The following is a 25,172-nucleotide window of genomic DNA, read 5'->3' as shown; positions in this document are numbered from 1 at the left end:
TATGCACTCTACCGAGTGCCCATTTTAGTTATATTTTAGATTAATCGGATAAAAAAACAAAAAAACTGTAATTTTCAATCCGTTATTCAAAACAGGGTTCGTGCAGTCATGGAAAATCTGGAAAATAAATAAATAAATATACACTTTTATTAATCCCCAAGGGGAAATTAGTTCTCTGCATTTAACCCTTGCCTTAGTTATTAAGGAGCAGTGGGCTGTAGTGATGCGCCCGGGAAGCAACTGGGGGTTCAGTGCCTTGCTCAAGGACACTTCGACTTGCAACTAATGGGGAGAGCGGGGATCGAACCTACAACCTTGGGATTGCAGGACGGTCCTCTTACCCCACTGAGCTACAGCCGCCCCTCATGTCATTATAAAAAAAGTCATGACATTATAAAAAGGCTATTTCCAGGCCTGGAAATGTGTTATATTGAAATGTTAATTTACACGGTGTATATATACTGTATGCTTTGGAATTATCATTGTTAGTTTAAATACTACATCTTCTCACTTTTTCTTGTATATACAAAATGTATTTTCACAAAATATTTAATCATGGACATTTGGTTTAAAGTCCTGGAAAGTTCCTGAAGATCCACTGGTCAGCATGTGGATGAACCCGTCGCAAACGGAACTGACAGCGCTTTACTCGCCCGACTATTTGTGGTTTAATCGCACCATACGTGTCGGTGAGGGGGCGTGGCTTATCTCTGTTGCTTTGCTCCGTGGAAAAATATATTCCGCCATCCGCCACGGAATAATTAACCACTATTTCTACGTTATACTTCTCGTGGACATCCCACACACGTGGTAACATCTAGCGCCCTGGTGTCCGGGTTCATGACATCATTCGTAGGCGCACACAGCTCCGTGAATGTCTCCGACTACGTGAATGATTTCTACTTCCAACGCCACGAGAGCAGCAGCAGCCAATTAGATTAATCAACATCGGAGCAGCTCAGCGCTGATTGGCTCTCACAACGCAGCGTTCTGTCCTCTCCCTCCGCTCTGGTTTCTCTCTGCGCTCCACTCAACTTTTTTTATACTCCGTGACTTATTGAGTGCCGTAACGAATCGATAATGAAATGCCAACTATTATAATAATCGATTTCTATCTATTCGTTGTTGATATGGATATTGAAAAGTGACAGATTTGTATTTAAAGACAATTTAAATTAAAGCTGCGAGCAGCGTTGAACGGGTCCTCGCTCATCTGGGTGTCCAGTCAAACACTTATCCCGCTGAGCTATAGATCTAGTTGGATTACAGGCAGCCGTAGGCGGTCACATTATTTTGGGCAGGACAAATTTGGGGCGGATTGAAAAAAGTCCAGTTGAGCCAGTAGGTGGCACTTTGAGTCTGTGAACATATCCATGCATCATATGTCTCTAAGTGAATTGTCGACCACGTCATGTAAATTAAATGTAAAAAAACTCGATAACAATATTTTTGCCTTAGCTTGGAATCGAAAACAGGTCTCTGTGTCACTAGGCAAGTACCTATTGCTCTGCACCACTGATTAGATGTAATTGCATCAGCTGTAGGGGGTAACATTATCGTGAAAGCGAATAAATTATGGTTATTTTACTTTTTAATAGATGTTCCTCTAAGATATGTGTTTCTTTCTTCATGTGCATGTGTTCAGGCCTTGACTGGCATCACGCATGATTTTTTTTGGAAGGATTGGATGAGTTTAAGCAATAGTTTTTAACAAAGAAATCACAGAAAGTAGGCAATTATTGGCAGTGACAAAACGTTAATTTCCTACGGATGAAAAGTCTTTTTTTCCCCTCACTGTTCATTGTTCAAGTCATGAGAATCTATAAAACTGATTTTGAGTCGATTCTGTTGGTGTTTTGTGGGAGAAATCCTTAAATGTAGAGAAGTAAAAAATGGCAAATTCAAGCAAAAAACGCCCCAAAACGCCCAACTTTGGCGAATTACTGTACCGCCCCCTATTGTTCGAATTGCACGAAATTTGCTGTCTATGTTCCATGATCCATTCTGCACATATCCTGTAAGTTTTGATTTTTTTGACCCAAGAGTGTTGAGGTTATGAGCATTACAAAACAAGACACGCCCCTAAAATGTTTGTTGGGCCATAGATACTTAACACAATGAGATAGTTCAAAGATGATGATAGATCTCAGGTGATATAGCTTCTATAATCATTATCTCCAATAGGTTTGGTAATAGGTTAGGTTTGGACTTTGTGATATTACTATTAGCCCAAACGACAGGAGCAGTTAACCTCGGGGAAATACAGGAACCGTCTTTGGGTAATGTGCGGCGTAAAACGTTTCAAGATTACTATCACCACAACGAGGAAGAACTAAAAATAACACCAAGGTGGAACAGGGGAAGTTGGAATAACAATCATTTATGTATCCACAACTAATGAGTGGCCGTCCTTGAGTGAACATGGGCGGTGCACTGGAGTGCATAGCAGGCACAAACTCCCCAGGGAATGAGGAATTCCACAGGCGTTATGCAAGAGTAAACAAGTGATGTCAGAGCTAAAGATAGAATCACAACATGAGCTATTTTTAGCTCTGAAATATCAACAGAAGTTTTTCTTTGAGGAAGGAATAATTAAAAAAAGGAAGTGGTGCCAATAAACATGTGGCGAAGCACATGGGCACTATCGGCCGCAGCATAGAGTCATTAGTATTAAAGTCAGAACTATTTGGACCCTGGTAGTCATATTTTCCTTTTTTTACACGACTTTACACATATTTAAAATGACGCAATGGGTGAATGAGGACAATTTGGTTGAAGTGTAGACTTCCAGCTTCAATCCAATGCGTTTAACAAAACTAGCGCATTAACCATGTTTACGCAGACCCCCACATGCTCAGAAGTGATTTGACTAACTTAACAGCGACTCTAATGATCATTTGTAATACTTGTGATGTAAGAGCAAACGAGGGATGTCGGAGCTAAAGACAGAATCACAGCATGAGATATTTTTAGCTCTCAAATATTGGTTCTTGTCAGGTTTTCTTTGAGGAAGGAATAAAAAGGAAGTGGTGCCAATAAACCTAATAAAGCCCACAGAGTGAACAAAGGGTAATGGGATGTTTGCAGACTTTTTATTTTTTTAAGAGGCAACAAACTTGCATTAACACGTTTTGAAAGGTACAATTGTACCATATTCACAACTATTTATAGCCTTAAAGTAAATGTATTACATGTGTGAAGACGACATCTTTTGACTGCTTGTTTTGATCCGATCCGAGGTATTGTACTAAAAGGCATTTGACCAACGTCTCTCTCTCTCTCTCTCTCTCTCTCTCTCTCTCTCTCTCTCTCTCTCTCTCTCTCTCTCTCTCTCTCTCTCTCTCTCTACTGAAACATATAAAGGTATAAACTGCTCCCCAACATATTGTTAACTGACTCTTTGCATTTGAGACGGGTGTGAAGACGACATCTTTCGACTGGTTCTTATTCACTATGTGAGTAACAATGGGGACATACAGTCAGGGCCGTAAGGATTTGGACTGACACCATTTCTTTCGCCCCTCTTTACACAGATTTGAAGTGACGTAGTCAATATGTCCTGTGGTGGAACTCAACACTTCCACCATAGCAGTGTTTCCCCGACCATTATGACAGGATGGCGGCCGTCTGTTATTGATCGCATCGACACAGCGGCATTTCGTTTCTGTCTCGAGTTGCGTGGGGGCGTTAACACTTCTCCTCGGCGAAGCTCCGCCCCCATGCGCACAGACACACAGGTGAGCTCACTCCCACCAGCCGAGCCGGCAGAGAGCGTCCATTAAGCAAACCGATATATCTGCGTTCCCACGGCGGTGAAGTTGTCTCGGAGTAGCTCCCTGCTCCGGGTTCAGGAGCAGGAACGAGGTGGGCCGCGAGGGGAAATGCAGATTCTCTTATTTCAAGACCGTTATTGAGAACTCCGCATATTACAAAGTACATAGACATAAAACTAAGTCATTAATAAATAAAGAGCGAAATGCCTGTACTTTAGTGTAATTGTTTACGTTAGCGGGTTACGCTGCGCATGCGCGACGGTCGAGATTCTTGGCGACTTGCCAGGTGTCTCCATGAGTTCGGTGTTCCTGCTGTTGCCCTTCAAAATAAAAGCTCAACATTGAGCTTTATTGAGAGGCCATATCAAGCCTGCAACCCCGTTTTAATAAGAGTTGTGGAAAGCTCATTGTAGCGTATAATAATAATAATAATAATAATAATACGCGATGACTCGCACATCTGCACTAGTTTTGTTTTGCAGAGGTTGCACGTTATTGTCGTTTTGAAAAGATATGGAGTGTAAAACTCAGTAAAACTCTTTATTGCCAAATATTTTAACTTATTTTGTCTTAAAGAATGAAACGGCTATATATTTATTACATTGTAAGTAGCTAATCTGTTGGGCTGCACCTATTTCGCTCAATAAGCTTCTTCTTGTACACGTTCACCAATTTCTTTAGTTTTGCGTTATGTGATCGCTATATTAACAATTAATTATATTGTTCTTGCATTAAATTAGTGACATGATTCTTATACTGCATTTAATTGTCGAGTGTTTTTAAATGTTAACTTTTCTAACTTTTTTCTAGGTTGGGAAAAGCACCAACTATAGGTGTGTGTGTGTGTGTCGGTCCTCCCCCGAAGCTGTAAACCACAGCTCCATCAGCTCCATCAACAAGCCACAGACCATCAGCCCACCCTCCCCCAGCCCATCAGGGGCTCACACCTCTGTAGCACCCTCCATCTCCTCAGCGACGACCCTCGCCATCCTGGAGAGAGACGTCAACAGGATGTTTAAAAAGCAGCGGGCCCGGACTCCGTCTCCCCCTCCACCCTGAAGCACTGTGCTGACCAGCTGTCTCCGGTGTTCACCGACATCTTCAACACCTCCCTGGAGACATGCCACGTTCCAGCCTGCTTCAAGGCCTCCACCATCATCCCCGTCCCCAAAAAACCTAAGATCACAGGACTCAATGACTACAGGCCCGTCGCCCTGACCTCTGTGGTCATGAAGTCCTTTGAACGCTTGGTCCTGTCACACCTCAAGACCATCACCGACCCACTCCTGGACCCCCTGCAGTTCGCCTACAGAGCCAACAGGTCTGCAGACGACACAGTCAACATGGCCCTTCACTACATCCTCCAGCATCTGGACTCCCCAGGAACCTACGCCAGGATCCTGTTTGTGGACTTCAGCTCTGCTTTCAATACCATCATCCCGTCCCTGCTGCAGGACAAGCTCTCCCAGCTGCACGTGCCCGACTCCACCTGCAGGTGGATCACAGACTTCCTGACCGACAGGAAGCAGCACGTGAGGCTGGGGAAACACGTCTCAGGCTCCACAGCGGTTGATTAAAAGCACCCACTTGAAAACAGCTCTGTCCTCGGGCCGGTGACCTCCTCAACTCATCGGCCACCCTTTTACTTTTCTTTGCCATGTCGCAAATTGAGATTGTTATGCAACCCGGTTGTAAAACAACAAATACGAATCCTGCAACACTATTTCTTTCCAGACAACATCCAAAAGAAAAACAATCACTAATGGCTTCTTCTCCTTCTTACTCGTCACCAATGGTCGAATCTCCGTGGCAGATTTCAGACGGCGACAGACAAGTTACTTCAACACTTTGAACAACTTCTTCAAAATACCCAGAAGTCGTGTGCACGCCTCCTTTCAAACCTAAAATCTAATTATGCCACTGCCAACCAGCCAAGTGTACGTCCATGTCTGTCATCACTTGTGTGTAATTATTATATTCATCCTTGAGTGGCCAAAAATGTGTTTTTCTGTGCGAGTTGAATAAAAAATTTGAATCAGTGCATTCGGACGTTTATGCCAAATTTGAAGAAATTCCCTCAAGGTGCTCCCGAGATGTGGCACTGGAGGGACACGAGGTCACAGTGAGCTTGACCTTTGAGCACCAAAATGGAAGTTCACCTTTGAGGAGTGATCAGACCGATAACCAGGCTGATATCACCGCATTGTCTTAGTCTGACCCCACAAAAAGTGCTTAGTTGCTTCTGAATTTGGTTCACAATTCTAAATATAATCATCGTCGACATATTAACAGATTGTGTTAACTATTGAACACCGATACCTGTATCGACTGGGCTGGAAGAGAGACGCATGCCGTCTGCATTAGCCACACACAAGAGTCACATGTAAGGACGAGGGATGGGTATCGGTTTTTCTTCTTTACAATACCGGTGCTAAACCGGTACTTTTAAATCGATGCCGGTGCTAAACGGTGCCTGAACCAATATTTAAAATACAAAAGACGGATATCAGACTGTTACGCTCGTAGCTAGCGCTAGCTACAAGCTACGAGCTACGAGCTATGAGCTAGCTTAAACATGGTTATAATGGCTAATTTATTATTTGTTGGCCTACTTTTATGAATGCAAGACTTGTAATCAACGTTACGGTACTAATCTAATAAAAGTTCAGGCTGCTCTGGTCATCATCGGTCTCCACGTGTTCAGGGGGACCGTCTCCCCATCGCGCCCAGCCTGACCGCCATCAGTTTTTTTTACCAACCTTGCTCCTTCCTGGCACATCAAGGCATCATAAAAAATAAAACAATTGACCTCAAGCCGACTGGACGTCCACTCACTTTAATGGCACGCCGAGGGGAGAGCGCGGCTTCAGTTTCTCCTCGTCGGGTTTCTTCTCCCGGGGGTCTCGAGGCGGACGCATCCTCGGCCTCTCCTTCTCATCCCGCTTTATCCGGTCGCGCTCCCACTCCTCTTTCCGTCGCATCCTCTCCTTGTCGCGCTCGCGCTCCCTCTCGCGCTCCCTCTGCCGGCGCTCGCGCTCCCGGTGGTCTCTCTCCCGCTCTCGGTCCCGAGGGCGCTCCCGGGGGTCCCGCTCGCGCTCCTGCTGAGGGGGTGGACGTGTTCAGTGTTAGTGGCAATTCATTCATTCCCATTCAGCGTCAGAAATACACCAGGGCCTTGAAATATGAGTGTGCCCCTGATATCACGAGGAGAGGGGCAACAAATGCCCCTATAATTTAAAATATAATAAAAATTTAATAGCGTTTTGTTTTTGGTTCTTTGTTTTGTTCGTCCAAACTGAATTGCCTGTACTGCACACAGCACACACACAAAAATCAATATAATTTTTAATTATAAAAACCAAAGAAAAAAGTTATGATTGTTAATAGGTGTTTACATGAATATGATCGTCTGATTTACGGTTTTCTTTTTTTTGAGTCTGTAGACTACTGCCTAATAGTCTTATTAATGCAATGTTTATGACAATTGCTCATATACTGTAAGCCTAAATAAGTATATTTATTATTTTTGAACAAAGGCTCAAAAAGTGCTTCCCATTTCTTTTTAAATGTTCTTGGATTTCAGTCAGTGGGGGCAAAAATTGCACCCTAAAAAATATGTAATGTAATTAGAAAAAGACAAAAAAGACAAATATCTACTCCAGTGTTTCACATCTCCGTAAACATGTTGTGGCATGCTCTCATGTGTATTGCACTTTATTACCTGCTAATTAATTTCAACTGCAAATGATACCAGTATTGACAGGGCGAGAATAGAGCCCCGTCCACTGTACCGTCCATAGGGTTCACATGTTGACCGATGGATCCACAGGACTTTTACAGGACTTTAAACCAAATTTCCATGACCAAATTTTTTTAAACATTTATCTCGGTGTATACATGATCGTTGATTATCCCTGAGCTACTGTTGCTCTGGCCACCAAGCTTTTCCGCTAAGGCGCGTTCACTCGCCGGGCGCGAACAAATAAATACAAATTGCGGCGCTAGTATAAAAGAGCGTATGCCTGCTTTATAATGTGTGTCTCTCTTTAAAAAAAACATATTAATGATTTCAAACTCAGCGTAAATGAACATGGGAATAGAACACAGGACTTTGCCAAAACTTTTGCGATTTAATTTTTGCTCCATCTACTTGGAAATAAACAATTTTTTAAATTCCAGGCCTGCATTCACTTGTTGTTGTTCCCCGTTTGTACTTTATGCTTTTGGCATATTTGCTTTCCTTCGAGTTGTCGAACACTCTTCGCTCTTTGGCGATGAGAACCTGAAGGTGCGAGCACACGCGTGTTGGGCCGAGCGCCAGGATACTCACACCGTAGTGGTAGGGAAGCGGCGCTTCTGTGTACTGCACTCTGAAGTTCTCGTACTGGCCCCCTCGCCACAGGGCCTCCATTTCATGGTCATAGTACGGATCGGCGTACGGGTCACTGTGGAGGGAAACGCACCCAAACTGAACGACGCCTCATAAAAGTCACTTTGTTTAATGTCAAATGTTTGTTTCATTTAAAGTCTATTTTGTTCATTTCATAATGAACAGAAAACACTTGGCTGTCAGTTTTCCGTACGCCTCTCCCGGACGCCTCATTTTAACAAAATTATATACTTAATAATTAGCCGATATGCAACTTTAAAATATAAATCATAGTTCAAAATGTAATATATATATATTTAGTTAAAAAAATATGAATCTACAAAGGAGCCTAATTGGCCACTATTATTGTAAAATAAATTAGTGAAATAAAAAACATGTACAATGTTTCCCTCAGTGGACCACCACAGATATAAAGTTACATAACATTTAAAGGTATTTAAAAATTAAATAAAAAAGACATCCCTCTTGCTACTCAGGTTACATTTACATCTGTTTAAAACAGGAGTCTCATAACAATATTAAGGGGTGTAATAATAATAATAATAATAAGAGGAAGATCCGAGGGGCAATTAGAAGACATTTCCAGGTCCAGAACACCACGTCTTTAACTTGCGATACGATTCAGAGCCATAAATTTATTGAAGTAGCGGCTCAGATCCATTAGGTTTACCACGAGTTAAAATAGAAATTCTCTATGTAATGCAGTACATGTCAATAATCTGACCTCTGGCCGACCCTCTGGCCTTGTGAGGACTATGAAAGCGGTCTAAGTTAGTCCAGACTTACCCATAAACAGGATCTCTGAACTCGGTTTCACTAAAAGAAGAAAAAAAGATTAGTATCAATAACAAAATATTAAATCACATCATATTTGGCCCATCTATTACACATTAATCGTCAGTATGTTTTGCTGCAACAGTGGAAATTAAAACATTTTCATTAGAGTACAAATACGTGAATGGAGATATCATTAAGGAACAGCATTTATAGACACACTGCTGAGTTGTCACTACTAAGGGGAAATAATGAAATACAAACAAAACTAATGACAAAAGGCACTAAATTGATTAAAATAAATAATAAAATAGAATAGAAGTCGTTCAGCGACCATCAGAGAGGTTGGGGTTCATTCCTGTGGGAGCTGCTGTGCTGTGACTATGATGCAATGAAGAGAACCACAACAGCATTTCAATGAACTACGACTATGTTGTTATCTTGTTATGCTGAGCATGGTCGACTGGAAGAAGGATGCCTTTCAAACTGATCATCAGTTTGTAAGTGGAAAGCTTTGACAGAGCTTCTTACTGACTATTGGTACGTTCACACCAAAAGCGACACGATTTTTTCGCGCGACCGAAACTCACGAAAAATCAACGTACAGACGAGTGTGGCTACGTTAGAAAATGAAATTTTTCCAGGTGGTGCGTTTGGGTAGACGCGATTTTCGCCCCAAGTTGAAATATTTCAACTTGAGGCGAAAATTTCACAACTCAGGCCAATCAGCTCTTGAGTTGCTCCGCGCGTCATCGCTGTCCCGCCGCTGTTGAACCATAACAAGGAGGATAATGTGATGAACACAATAACATATATGATATATAATAATGTTATGAACACAATAACATATATTAGATATTATAATGTTATGAACACAACACATATTATATATAATAATGTTATGAACACAATAACATATATTATATATTATAATGTTATGAACACAATAACACATTATATATAATAATGTTATGAACACAATAACATATATTATATATTATAATGTTATGAAAACAATAACACATTATATATAATAATGTTATGATCACAATAACATATATTATATATTATGTTATGAACACAATAACATATATTGCATATATCTGCTTTCTCCCCGGAGTCCTTTTGACTTCACGTCTCATGGGGTCATCGGACCCTATGAGACGGCATAGATCCTATCTGCCTGATGGATCATCGAGGTCTGGGTCGTGGAATTCCTGCTCCTGACTACGCCACTGTCCTGTTGAGACTCCGCCCACTCCTCCTCCCCACCGCCATCTGCCTGATGGATCGTGGAGGTCTCCATCGTGGAATATGCCTACTATGAACTATTCATACACTCTGTCAGATTCATTGAATGTATTTTAACTCTAAATCTGTCCTTCTGTACACATTACATCTATTGTTCTGTCCATCCTGGAGAGGGATCCTCCTCTGTTGCTCTCCTGAAGGTTTCTTCCCCCTGAAGGGTTATTTGGGAGTTTTTCCTGGTCCGATGCGAGGTTTTGGGGCAGGGATGTCTATGTGTACAGATTGTAAAGCACTCCGAGACAAATTTGTAATTTGTGAAATTGGGCTATACAAATAAACTGAATTGAATATTATATATTATAATGTTATGAACACAATAACATATATTATATATAATAATGTTATGAACACAATAACATATATTATAATGTTATGAACACAATAACACATATTATATATAATAATGTTATGAACACAACATATATGATATATAATAATGTTATGAACACAATAAGATATATTATATATAATGTTATGAACACAATAACATATATTATATAATAATGTTATGAACACAATAACATATATTATATATAATAATGTTATGAACACAATGACATATATTATAATGTTACGAACACAATAACATCTTTCAGACGTAACAGTAACTTCATCGGTCAAAGTGACTGAGCTGTGTGAGCCTACAGGTGATGTCATGTATGAATATATATATATGATATTAATGTTATGAACCCAATCACAAGGCGTTAGATGTTCACACATGCGTGTGATGTCCTCAAGTATAAAGCAGAACTAGTGGTTAGTTCTTCATGGTGGAGGAAGGAAATGATAACGGTCTTTACGGAGACAAACTACGGAGATAAGCCCCGCCCCTCACTGAGCTTCGCAACGCTTTTGGTGTCAAAGCGGCAAATGGTCGGGCGAGTAAACTCACGCGTTTTGGGCGACGTGACAAATTGCGTTGCTTTTGGTGTGAACGTAGCGTTACTCATGGGGACTGAGTTCTCTGTGCACGTCATAACCGAGTGCGTTTCCCTTTTGTAAATGTTAACCTTGCTAAAAATCAAAGACTTATTGGGATTAGAAACAAAGCATCTCTCCCACTTCCATAGTGCAGAATGTGCTCCCAGCATCCTGGTGAAGTGTTTCTCATGATCGCTGCCGTACGATATTTGCATTTGTTTGAATTATTCCGTCGTGTGTCTGTGGTCAGACTAAACTCCACTCGGATCACGCCAGTCTGACGGGATTGGATTTAAATAATGTAAAGGTGATAGTCTATTTATTAAAAGGTACTAATGGTGCATTACTCTCGGATGATGCGGTAGCTGCGTTCCCTGAAGAAGTCGTTCTCCTTGTCAAACTCTCGGTCGTCCTCTCCGATGGTCACGTTGAAGCGCTTCTCCTCAAAGTCGGGCTCCTGCTCCTTACGGATGGTGGCCTTCTTCAGCACCTACGGGACACGGAAACAAGTCCATAAAAAAAAAACACCGCCACGACTGACGGGAAGCGTTTTCATATCGATGTGAAGAGAAGCAGGAAGCCTGTGGCTGCTTTGCTTGGTAATGTCGATGTTGCGCAATGCTGGTCCAATTCCCCCACATGAAAACCTTCTGGCGTAATTGGGCGTGTGTTTCTCGTTTCTAGTCTTCCAACCACTCAAAGAGCTTTAACACGACATGACATCACACCCTGAGGGGAGGAGCCTCCTGACCATCAGGACTAACTAACATTCACACACCCTAGAACAGCTCCGGGAGACATTTTGGGGTTAAAGTGTCTTGCTCAAGGGCAAATCGACACGGACTAGCGGAGACGGGGATCGAACCGCCGATCCCGGCTCACAGTCGCCCCGAAAATAGGCTTTGGGGCATATATTAGTTTGAGCGTGAATAAACAGGGATAGTTAGTGTACACACTGGCAGCAGCAAGCAGAGGCAGCGGTTACCTCTTTGGCGTGCCGGAGGCCGCGCTCCCAGGCGCTCTCCACAGGGGGCTCCACCGGAGGAGGGGGCGGAGGGAGCTCCTCCACGGCAGGGCCCGCCTACAACAGAGAGACGCAGAGGCTCAGTGATGCCATCCACAGGGTCGGCAGTGGATCCAGCTGCTGAGCATTTGTGTCATGAACTGTTACAGTGGCGCGTGTTCAACCTACCCAGGGATTATTGGGTATGAGCGGGTGAGGTCCTCCGGGAGGCGCTCCGTTGGGCGAGAAGGGGTCCGGCTTGCTGATGAGGGAATAGTTCCCTTTGTCGTTGACTCCGGGGTGGATGAACCGACAGTTCATGCCCCAAGTGCAGTTTCCTGGAGAAGAAAACAGGTTCCGGTGTGGTTTAAAACGTATGTGTACGCACAATCGCCCAGAAAGAGTAACACATAATACAATGTGCGTGTGTGGCGCTTTCTCGGGTTAAGACACAATGCGGAAGACGTTTGCAATATACTGCTTTGAACATTTAAGAGACAAATGCAAATTCTTTCCATTAAGAATGCAGCAATACGGTATCAAGGACCAAAGCCAATACGAGATATCCTAAATTGTCTCAATATGCGATCTCGTAAACATCTTGGCACCAACTACCGCTAGTCAACAATACGTTGGGCCAATACAGACTTTATTGTTACAGGGTTCTTACACATGTCGACCAGTGGATTTACAGGACTTTAAACCAAATTTCCATGACCAAACTGAAATCTCAGTGTATACATGAAAGTGAGAAAATGTAATATTTAAACAATGACAATTATCCAGAATATCCAGACTGCTACCCGAGCTATGGCCAGCGAACTTTCCATTTCAGGTGCGTTCACTTGCAACGCGAAAAAATAATAATTGCGCCGGCAGCTTATATTTTGAGCGTCTTTCTTTCAAAAACATATGAATTATTTCAAACTCGACGTAAATGAACATGTGATTATAACTAATTTCCATGACTCTTCCAAAACTTTTGGGATTTAAGTTTTTTCCAGGACTTTTCCAGGCCTGGAAATGACCACTTTAAAATTCCATGACTTTTCCAGGTTTTCCATGACCGTACAAACCCTGTTGTTAGTACTGCGAGTGAGTGTGTGTGTGTGTGTATGTGTGTGGGGGGGTTTCTTGTTGAATCTGGGAGCAATAGATAAAGAAAATGAAAATCTATATTTAGTCCAGCGGCTCCCCCTGCTGGAGATCCTCTTGCGTAATAAAAACCGGACATAAATGGTAAGACTCTTAAACTGTAGCGTCATCAGTTTTAAACATATATTACAACGGTAGAGATAGTTATACATCTAAATCTTTTAGAGGTCAGGATGTCTTGATAATGATATACATCATGATGTAGCATGTTTTCTGACCAGCCAATCAATAATAAGCATTGGAAATTCCCTATTATTTTCAGAAACACTTGGTTTTATGTTGTTATTTTAGTCAGGCACCCCATTACACTGGGGTCCTCGCGTTATGCAGGTGAGAACAGAGGTGTATGGGTAACCATAAGTCAAGGGAAAAAGTAAGTGATTGACAGCCTGAAGTTATGGATGTATGATAGATGACACATAGTGACAGGCGTTATTACACTGCCCATGGTGTGTGTGTGTGTGTGTGAAATATACTAGCTGCATTCATTTATTGTTCCGGTCCACGCTATGGGTTGTAGTCTTAGTGACATGGAGGAAGAGTTTAATATGTAACGTGGTGGACATTAGTTGTTTTTCCTTCCATGTTACAGAAACCGTGTCACAGTTCTGTTAATCAAGCCCTAACATAAGAATACATTCACACACCAGTCACAGCCACGGGAGACATTTGGGGTTTAAGTGCCTTGCCCAAGGGCGCATCGACTTGGACTAGCAGTTCAAACCAACGACCCTCTGATGAAAGAACGACCCTGCTCACCCCTGAACCAGTCACCCCAAAGTGTGTGAGGTGGTCCCAGCATCTTCATCACAAACTCTGTACTCTTCAATAAACGCTCTATATGAAACCTCGATATCACAGGTGTCGAACACAAGGCCCGCGGGCCGAATCTGGCCCGCCACGTCATTTTATGTGGCCCCTGGCGGCTTGAAAGACATCATGTTGACTTTCTTAATGTAAGAAGGTACACAAACCTAATTTAAAGTTATATTAGACTGTTTCTTTATTTCAATTAGATTAATGTAGCTGTAGAAAATACTGCAACAGCCAGCATTTCGTATGGACTTGGCTGCTGATGAAAACTGATACATCACTTTGATTGGCGTGACGATAAAGAGAAGGGAAGAAAAAAAACTTTTCCTTAAAAGACAGTTAAGAAAAATATCCTGGGCTTTTATTTTAAAGGTTTCAAATGAAATGGATTCATGTTTTAATACGAGAGACATTTTGTATGTACAATATTTCGACACTCAAATGCAAAGAGTTATTTAACAATATGTTGGGGAGCAGTTTATAACCTTTATATGTTTCAGTGGCAACCCTTAGAGGGCGGCCGTGATGCTGCTGATGTGTGTGTGTGTGTGTGTGTGTATATACTCCTGAGCGTTGGTCGAATGCCTTTTAGTACAATGCCTCCACATGAGCTACAACAGAGCTCGTACAGTCTTGGTCAAACGTAGTTGGACTGCGACACAAGTTTTCTAAAATGTTGCTTTTTTACACGACAGCAGTGGATTTTAAATAAAGCGATGAGTCAACGTCCAACTGTCGACTGGCAGCTGTATTTTAGGACAGGATCAAAACAATCAGTCAAAAGATGTCGTCTTCACACATGTAATACATTTAATTTACGGCTATAAATAGTTGTGAATATGGTACAATTTGTATTTTACTTTTCAAAACGAATTCAGGCAAGACTGTTGCCTCAACGTCCTGAAGCCACTGTGTGTTTTAAACACCCGCTCAATAATAGAGATCAAACTGAGACGTGGATATGGAGATCAACTGGTCGGAGCCTCATCAAACATCCCACTACCTTTCGTTCTACTCATTATTAGTTTACTGGCACCACTTCCTTTTTATGTATGTATTCCTTCCTCAAAGGAAAACCTTCTGTAAAAACCCATGTTTCAGAGCTATAAATAGCTCATGTTGTGATTCTATTTTCAGTATTAAAAATGATCATTAGAGTCACTATTAAGTTAGTTTGTCAGATTACTTCTGAACCTCTGAAAATGTGGGAGATGTTTAAAAAAAATTTAAAAAATGGTTGATTCGATAGTTTTGTTATAACTATTGGATTAAAGCTGAAAGTCTCGCTTCCGCCACTGTCGTGTAAAAAGGAAAATAAGAAAAATTGTACCACAGTCCAAATAGTTATGACTTCTAATACTTATATGATATGATAATCCTTTATTCGTCCCAGTGGGGAAATTTAAAAAATGTATTTAAAATGATGACTGTAGACGCAGCGTTTGTCAACTTAAGGCTCTGCATTTTTCGAATTTAGCACTTTTCAAAGAATTCTGACAAAAATATGTACTGAACAAATGACTAATTGCACTAATTATGTGCAATTTCTTGTTACGCACTGGGTTCCAAAAACAAATGCGGCAACACATCTGTCAAAAGCTAAAAACGGGCAGATAACATCAGCTGTGGGGCGAGACCCGAGTCTTCACCGCCTACCTTTGATGAAGAACCTGCAGACGGGACGCGGTCGGATCTTCCTGTCCGAGGGGTCTTTGACCTCCCCCTCCTCCAGGTCATCATCCTGCACACGCATGCAAACAGGAGAAATCAGGACAGCATTGAATCCGAGCAAAACATCATGCTCTAAAAAAATGAAGTCTTTAGAGAGCTTCTTATTTCAATGTAAAGAAAAGAAGAAAAGAGGTGCCGGAACATTCTGCTCAGGGTTGCATTGCAGTGCTTTGAGAACATTTCATTACACCTGACATAAAGCGGATGAGAAAGGACATTTCCAGAAATGATTTATCTTTAAATCAGGAGCCATCATGAAATACATATGAAGCACATTGACAACAAACGATTTGAAGACGCACAAGAGCTAACTCTTCGTTCTGCGACTAGTCGACACGAGAGAAGAAGAATCAGCAGAATCCGGTTCGAGTGTGCATGCCCAATCGTGCAGGTGTTCATTTTTGGCTGCGGTTTTGGCAAATTCGGAGCATTTGCGTCTTCGTGAACTAGCTGATACTTCACTTAACCCTTGTGTTGCCTTCGGGTCATTTTGACCCGATTCAATATTTAACCCTCCTGTCGCCTTCGGGTCAATATGACCCGATTCAATGTTTAATGTCGGTGTTCTTTCGGGAGTCAACAAACAAACATAAAGTACCTCACACTTAAACTTGGAAAACAATATTAATTCTAATAATTTTCTGGAGATTTTAATAGCTGGGGTCATATTGACCTCAAGGGTAAAATATGTTAGTAAATATAAAGGTAACAGGAGGGTTAAACATTGAATCGGGTCATAATGACCCGAAGGCGACAGGAGGGTGAAACATTGAATCGGGTCAAATTGACCCGAAGGCAACACAAGGGTTAAAATAACAGAAAGGGATATACACTGCTGATTAAATATTGATCTGGCACACTTAAAATAGAGGTTGACTGACTTTAACACCTGTATTTCACAAATTAATCCAAATACCAAATGTAAAAAATCTAAAGTTCAGCGCCCACTAAACCTGAGACGCTGCTTACCAAACGTTGTGGAAGGTTTGCAAAGGAAAAAGAGAAATCCACCACACACACACACACACACACACACACACACACACACACACACACACACACACACACACACACACACACACACACACACACACACACACACACACACACACACACACACACACACACACACACACACACACACACACACACACACACACACACACACACACACACACAATCTTCACCTAGCCAATCCCCTCACACTGATTAACATATAATCCAAACTGTGATCACTTACATCAATCTCTCCTTCATCAATCTCTCCATCATCCTCGTCCTTCTTCTTATCTCTGCGCATCCTCTCGGGCCCTTTGGAGTCACCTGACCTCTCGTTAGGAGATGGGGGGAGGATTGGTTTCTTCTCCTTCTTCTTATTATTGCTCTTGTCCACAGTCTCTTCCTCTTCTTCTCCCTCCGCTTTTGCGTCGTCCTCATCCTCCTCTTCCTCATGTGCAGGAATACTGGGCTCCTCCGGGACCTCCTCATCGTAATCCAGTTCATGCTCGTCCAGCTCCCGGGAAACAGACGCAGAGTCATCCTTCATCTCCCTCACTGCGACCGCTCTCCTCCCTTTGTTCTCCTCTTCCTTGCTTGTGTCTTTCTCCCCATCCCCATAATCCCCACCATCACCACCATCATCACCATCATCATCACCATCATAATCAGCCTCAGGATCTGCAGAGTTGTTATTTCTGTAGTCAACGTAACGTTCCTCCCCGTCTTCTACATCCTCTTCAGGAATTAAGCTTTTGCCCTGTTCCGAGTCTGGAGACTGTGGGGTGTCAATGACTCCATCCTCTTGCTCCCCTTCTTCCTTCTCGTCCTCCCCATTTAGCTGTCCCCCCTGCGGACAGTCTTCATCCCCCTCCATCAACACAATGGTCCCATCCTCCTGTCCCATCTCTTTAGTTTCTCCTACAGACTCCTCATCCTCTGCATCAGAGACAAAGTCGGGGACCACTTCATCGTCTTCATCCCGCTCCTCCAATTCCGAATCTCTTCCATGGCTCGACAATGCCTCTTCTTCTTCCTCCTCCTCCTCCTCCTCCTCCTCATCAAGCAGCCCCCGATTATCCACTTCATGGACTATCTCACTGTCAGAGATGACCCCGTCCTCCTCCTCTTCATCAGGAGAATCCAGCAGCTCACTGTCAGAAAAGCCCTTGTCCTCCTCCTCAGGAGACTGAGGAGACTGGGTCGGGCTTTCAGGGGTATCCATCAGAGAATATTCTGGTGTAAACGGAACAACCGCAGTCTGTAAAACACAATCCACATGTCATATTTTAACTGAGTCGACACTTTGAAAGTACAATTTTGCATTTCTATAAAGTCACAATACAACATGCCACACTACATCAAAATAACTGTCAATTTAACATAAAAGGTAGAACATTAACTAATCAATAAAGGTCTCTTAATACAAATCATGTACCCAAAGAAAATCCGAGTATATTAAAAGTATTTTCTAACTTCAAATCACCTACAGAAAAAAAAATACTGATGGAATTCACAGGCAGTATAACACGAGTATTTACAAATACTCAACTAAATATTGTATACATCTTATCATATCTACCAAATGGTTTGGTATGCTTTGGAATTTGACAGAGAAAATCAATACTAGCAAGACAAACGCGACATGATTTTAAGAGGAAAATAACTTCAATTTCAAAAACCTTACATATGAGTGTAAGACAATAATATAGGTATAATAAGGAGTTACGCTTCCAGCGCTGCGAAAAGACCTAGCAATTAGCAAGCTAGCTAACAATTAGCGCTAACGTTATCCGCCGATGCTAGGAGGCAAACACCTCGGAAACACCTGACTGAGACTGTCTGGTGACGTTCCCATGGGCTCGTGAGGGCGTTTACGTTACATACGAACGTGCACAGTCAGACAACATGTCCATGTGTTTTAAACTGCGCCGTAACATGTCTGGTATTACACTTCTAAGAGCTGGGTCACAAGGCCCATCACTTCAACGTCAACGCGGAGAGCTTCCGAACCAACAAGCAGACTGGCCACACCGAACAGCAAATACAATACAAATAACCCGGTTAGAAGAGGTGCAGAACGAGCCAGAAACCACCGTTTTAACAACGGGCGGACGTTGCAACCCACTCGTTCGTCTTACTATAAACAATGCATCCATCCCTGTAGCTAGCTATAAGCTAAACGCGTAGCTACACTATGCTACATGCTAACAACTAGACTTCTTTTACATTCACCTTGCCGACCCGGAGCTCTTCAAAGTCGGCACAGCTGCGTTAAGAACTGCGCTCTCCTGCTGATATTGTTTGTTGTTTTACAGTCTACAATAAATATTATTTACGAGTTAATTTCAAAGCTATGGTGGAGAAAATATTACAGTCCTCACGCCACAGCGAGAGCGGCCATTACATCGACGTCATCAACATTCGACAATTTAGGAGGAGAAAAAAAAAACCGCGCATGAAATATATAACAACCGATCTGAGATCAGTATGCTGGTTAGATTGTTGGCCATTGTAACGTGGTCATGAGAACCAGAATCTGATTTGCGTTCAGTGGGAGCAACCCAACTGCAGCGGAGGACCCTGACCAATGAACACAAACGATTTGTATCATCCGTTGTAATGATATTATGTTATATTATGTTTTCGTTTCTCTGCACATTTTAACTTTGATAAGACATAAAACATTTACACATCGTGACATTTTGACAGGGTTTAAATCTAAAGTTAATGGTTAATATGACAGCAATGTATGACTAATTAAGAGGCATGGACTACAATTATATGTTAATAACTAGTGCTTAGTATGTAAGAAATACATCTAAACACAAAACACATTGTCTCACATTAAACCTGCATAGGAAATACTCTGAAGAAAATGAAGAAAGTACAACTCAAATCACACTTTTTTTAACACTAACCTTTTCGGTACTCACCAATGAAGACATGTTTACATTTCTGAACCTCTTCACCTCCTTCTATTTACATGGATTGTGGTTTTCCATACCAACTAATCATTATTCATACATGTCTGTTGTATTCATTGAATGTGTTGTAACTCTGTAATGCTTCATTCTGGTCACATGACATCTATTGTTCTGTCCATCCTGGAGAGGGATCCTCTGTTGCTCTCCTGAAGGTTTCTTCACTTTTTTCCCTGTGAAAGGTTGATCTTCAGTTTTTTGGGGAGTTGTTCCTGATACGATGTGAGGTCAAAGGTTAGGGATGTCATATGTGTACAAATTGTAAAGCCCTCTGAGGCAAATATGCAATTTGTGATTTTGGGCTGTATACAATAAACTGAATTAAATGCATTTCTGGTCATGTACCTCATTAGATATATGTCTTCTTTGACACTTTTGATGATTGATCTTTCTGGACATCTACCTTCCCAGTTACTAAACTTTCTTGAGACCTTTCTGGATACTTAACAGTCTAGATTTTTGGATACTTTGATTTCTGGATAATTCCCTTTGTTACGTTCCCGGTACTCTCACAGGCTCCTCCCTCTACTGGAATGTATGGTGGGGCCCTATAAATGTACACCGATCCCAACCAGTGAGAGGTTTTTCGCCTTTGCCCATAATGCATTCAATGTAATGCTTGAATTGGGCAAAGCAGATGCAGCTTTGCCACATTGTCCCCCGCATTGGATGAAAGACAAAAAGTATCCAGCTGGATAACTCATAACCTGTACCCCTGTTCTCCAAAGTTGCATTAATCAAGACAAACTTGGCCGTGTGGAACTTTGTCTAAAATTGGCCATTTTAATGAGGTTTTTGAAATAAAAGAAGACCCTCGTGTCACGTTGGCGCCGTGTCCACCCACCTGCTGGAGGTGTGGGGGGAGGTCAGGGAATAGAAGTATGGCAGCCTGTTATCCTCAGAGGCAAAATCAATAGTGGTTGATGATTGAGTGGTTGGTATACAGAACATCTTTTCACCCCCTTGATTCTCGTGAGCAGACGAGGAACACCGCACAACTGGAGAGAATAACTCAGTCTCGGTGTCCTGTCAATACCTTCTTTTTTTTAATTTACTGTTGCCACTCTTCATAACATTGTGTTGTGCAACCAGCTGTGTGAAAAGAAACGCGTGATTGGCCCAGCCCTACGCCTCCTGTGCTGCAGGTGGGGTGGGAAAAGTCGAGGAGATGACGATGTGTTCTTTAAAAAAGTAATTTGTTGTTAACAAAAAACATAAAAGACATTACCAACATCAACTCTATTAACAGCATCCAAAGGAATGAAGGGCGGGGACAGAACAAGTCACCATCAGGGGGAACGCGGCCCTCACCATCGGGAACGCTTCCTGCATTACTTACTTCATTCATTACCCTCTCTGCACTCTGTTGCACCCGTTCAACCGTGGTCGCTAAGAAGTCGGTTCTGGTGGGCCCAGAGAAGTGGAGTCGGCACAAGGCATCGGTGCCCCCGGAGCCCTTCGGTTGCCGTATACTGTCGACGTTATGGATCAATTCTGATTATTTTGTGTAGCCCAACATCACAAATTACAAATTTGCCTCAGAGGGCTTTACATTCTGTATTGCACACGTACAACATCAATGTCCCAGGACCTCAAATCAGCAGCGCCAGGTCCAGTGGACCCTTTGAGACATGAAGTCACAAAGACTCCAGGGAGGAAGCAGAGTTAATAATGTGCAATTAGAGATGTAAGGAGAGAGGAGAGGAGAGAGGTGCTCAGTGTATCCTAAGCGTCCATAAGGAGAGAGGAGAGGAGAGAGGTGCTCAGTGTATCCTAAGCGTCCATAAGGAGAGAGGAGAGGAGAGAGGAGCTCAGTGTATCCTAAGCGTCCATAAGGAGAGAGGAGAGGAGAGGTGCTCAGTGTATCCTAAACATCCATAAGGAGAGAGGAGAGGAGAGAGGTGCTCAGTGTATCCTAAGCGTCCATAAGGAGAGAGGAGAGTAGAGGTGCTCAGTGTATCCTAAACGTCCATAAGGAGAGAGGAGAGGAGAGGTGCTCAGTGTATCCTAAGCGTCCATAAGGAGAGAGGAGAGAGGTGCTCAGTGTATCCTAAGCGTCCATAAGGAGAGAGGAGAGGAGAGAGGTGCTCAGTGTATCCTAAACATCCATAAGGAGAGAGGAGAGAGGTGCTCAGTGTATCCTAAGCGTCCATAAGGAGAGAGGAGAGGAGAGAGGTGCTCAGTGTATCCTAAGCGTCCATAAGGAGAGAGGAGAGGAGAGAGGTGCTCAGTGTATCCTAAGCGTCCATAAGGAGAGAGGAGAGAGGTGCTCAGTGTATCCTAAGCGTCCATAAGGAGAGAGGAGAGGAGAGGTGCTCAGTGTATCCTAAGCGTCCATAAGGAGAGAGGAGAGGAGAGGTGCTCAGTGTATCCTAAGCGTCCATAAGGAGAGAGGTGCTCAGTGTATCCTAAGCGTCCATAAGGAGAGAGGAGAGGAGAGAGGTGCTCAGTGTATCCTAAGCGTCCATAAGGAGAGAGGAGAGAGGTGCTCAGTGTATCCTAAACATCCATAAGGAGAGAGGAGAGGAGAGAGGTGCTCAGTGTATCCTAAGCGTCCATAAGGAGAGAGGAGAGGGGTGCTCAGTGTATCCTAAGCATCCATAAGGAGAGAGGAGAGGAGTGAGGTGCTCAGTGTATCCTAAGCGTCCATAAGGAGAGAGGAGAGGAGAGAGGTGCTCAGTGTATCCTAAACATCCATAAGGAGAGAGGAGGAGAGAGGAGCTCAGTGTATCCTAAGCGTCCATAAGGAGAGAGGAGAGGAGAGAGGTGCTCAGTGTATCCTAAACATCCATAAGGAGAGAGGAGAGGAGAGAGGTGCTCAGTGTATCCTAAGCGTCCAGAAGGAAAGAGGAGAGGAGAGGGGAGCTCAGTGTATCCTAAGCATCCATAAGGAGAGAGGAGAGGAGAGAGGAGCTCAGTGTATCCTAAGCGTCCCCCTCAGCCTCTCAGCCTCTAGCAGCATCTCTAGGTCTGGACCAGGTGAACCTGGTTCAGGTCTCACTATCAGACCATCAAGAGGAAAGTCTTCAGTCTCCATGAGGTGACGGTGCCTCCAGGACTGAAGGTGGAGCTGGTTCCATAAAAGAGGAGGAGCTTGATACCTGAAGGTGGAGCTGGTTCCATAAAAGAGGAGGAGCTTGATACCTGAAGGTGGAGCTGGTTCCATAAAAGAGGAGGATCTTGATACCTGAAGGTGGAGCTGGTTCCATAAAAGAGGAGGAGCTTGATACCTGAAGGTGGAGCTGGTTCCATAAAAGAGGAGGAGCTTGATACCTGAAGGTGGAGCTGGTTCCATAAAGAGGAGGATCTTGATACCTGAAGGTGGAGCTGGTTCCATAAAAGAGGAGGAGCTTGATACCTGAAGGTGGAGCTGGTTCCATAAAAGAGGAGGATCTTGATACCTGAAGGTGGAGCTGGTTCCATAAAAGAGGAGGAGCTTGATACCTGAAGGTGGAGCTGGTTCCATAAAAGAGGAGGATCTTGATACCTGAAGGTGGAGCTGGTTCCATAAAAGAGGAGGATCTTGATACCTGAAGGTGGAGCTGGTTCCATAAAAGAGTTGTGCATCCGTAAAGTCTAGAGGACCGGAGCCCGTGTGAGCTTGAACTTATTCTTGATAGTTGTATCCATCAGGACTCTCTGGTCACTTACCGTTCTGGATATGGTCTTATCAAGTATTCATTTGCAAATGGAATGATATTTTTATATTGAATGAATGAATGACTCATAAAGGCCAAGTTTCAGTTTGACTTACTTGTAACATTTTGTACTTTTAAAGCTTTTTGGGGGTTTTGGTCTCTTTCTTCCCTAATCAGATCAGATCTGTGGAAGGCTGCATACTTCCAGACTCTAGCCACTAGATGGCAGCAGTCACCTTACATCATATGATAAAAGCATACAGATGTTCTCGAGGTTGGGCTCTTAAGCAACATAAAGAAACATCAGCACGACTTTCAACTCGACAACATTTGATAATATAATAACAAATATTCTCCTTTAACGATGCTGAAATGCAAATACAGCACCATGTATAAGGTGTCTAAAGGGTGTAGTTTACATAGCATTATACATTATTTTGTGAAATTAATATTTTCAAACACACATGACGTGGGTCTTCTCATATAGTTTTAAATTATTTTTAATAAGATCTATGATCTTTGTATTCATAGCCATCCTTCATACAGTACACGGCTGTTCACATGTTTCTATTCAAAAATGTAGTCAAACCACATGAAACTGCCTCATCTCTATTGTTAATCCTTTCCTAAAAACCTCTCTTCAACTTCAGGAGATATTTTAGGATTTACAGTGAAAAATACTTCTGCATTAAGGCTGTGTCCTTTCAGCTTGGAGCCATGAGATGCCACCTGACATCTAATGAAGAATGAAACTCATTCTCATTTTGGTTGGACCTCTTAATGTCTCCGTATCTCATTGCAGAGTAAGCTGAAGGGTGATGATTGTGGGAGATGCTTCCCTGAAACACAGGAATCCCTGAAAGAGCCAGGAACTGCAGCACACAGAAGTGTCAAGCTGGAGCAGAGACAACACACGACTTCCTCTCACACGTTTCAAAAGTAAAAGCCTAACCCCGTTCCAGTTTTGACAGTGTGTGTTCCTTCTCAGTCGATGCACTGCGTATTGCATGGGATGTCAGCTTGTTGTGCGGATCATTGATTCACATTTAACCTGATTCTCATGGCTAATTGTTTTCACATTTTTGCTTTACAAACTACACATATTTAGTAGAGGGGAATCATCAGAGGGCCCAGGAACAAAGCTCGGCCCTCTGGGGTCGGGGCTGCCAGACGTCACGGTGAAGTATGGTGCTCACTTCATTCCTCTCCTCAAAGTGTGCCTGTACTCAATCATAGAGAACGTTAGCTGATCCACAGTTGATCATATCAAGCCATGTATAATATTCCTATAATATCTCTGTCCTTCAGATATCCATACCAATGATAGATTGGGCCGATTTCAAGACTTAAAGAAACTGGATCGTGGTCCATGCCTACTACTCATTATTTATGTCTGTCATATTCATTGAATGTGTTTCTGTAACTCTGTCCATCTGGTCACATGACATCTATTGTTCTGTCCATCCTGGAGAGGGATCCTCCTCTGTTGCCCTCCTGAAGGTGTCTTTACTTTTTTCCCTGTGAAAAGTTTTTTTTCTATTTTTGTGTTGATTTTTTTCCTTATCACCGTAATGTCAAAGGTCAGGCATATTAGTAATGTGCAATTACACATACAATTGGTACACATGCGCCTGCCGTTCTATTAATTCTGCTAAGTTGATTTTAGTGGGTAGATCCGTT

At 42.6% G+C, this 25,172-nt stretch overlaps 1 protein-coding gene across 1 annotated transcript in view; it reads right to left on the bottom strand.

Annotated features, from left to right (window-relative positions):
- The window catches only part of zc3h18 (zinc finger CCCH-type containing 18), a 44,451-nt gene extending 25,204 nt beyond the window's left edge, over positions 1-19,247 (bottom strand). Inside the window, exons 1-9 of the mRNA XM_056416089.1 lie at positions 19,106-19,247; positions 17,115-18,131; positions 15,800-15,884; positions 12,365-12,513; positions 12,158-12,253; positions 11,520-11,662; positions 8,950-8,979; positions 8,104-8,218; positions 6,609-6,874 (exon numbers count right to left, since the gene is read on the bottom strand). Of these exons, the coding sequence (XP_056272064.1) occupies positions 6,609-6,874; positions 8,104-8,218; positions 8,950-8,979; positions 11,520-11,662; positions 12,158-12,253; positions 12,365-12,513; positions 15,800-15,884; positions 17,115-18,095 (1,865 nt within the window). The 5' untranslated portion in view covers positions 18,096-18,131; positions 19,106-19,247. The remainder of the gene's footprint in view (positions 1-6,608; positions 6,875-8,103; positions 8,219-8,949; positions 8,980-11,519; positions 11,663-12,157; positions 12,254-12,364; positions 12,514-15,799; positions 15,885-17,114; positions 18,132-19,105) is intronic.
- Between the last annotated feature and the right edge of the window lie 5,925 nt (positions 19,248-25,172).

The sequence above is a fragment of the Pseudoliparis swirei genome, chromosome 6, assembly GCF_029220125.1.
Source record: "Pseudoliparis swirei isolate HS2019 ecotype Mariana Trench chromosome 6, NWPU_hadal_v1, whole genome shotgun sequence".
Taxonomy (NCBI): Eukaryota; Metazoa; Chordata; class Actinopteri; order Perciformes; family Liparidae; genus Pseudoliparis; species Pseudoliparis swirei.
Note: the sequence above shows the minus strand (reverse complement) of the source record. Positions and strands in the feature narration are given on the sequence as shown.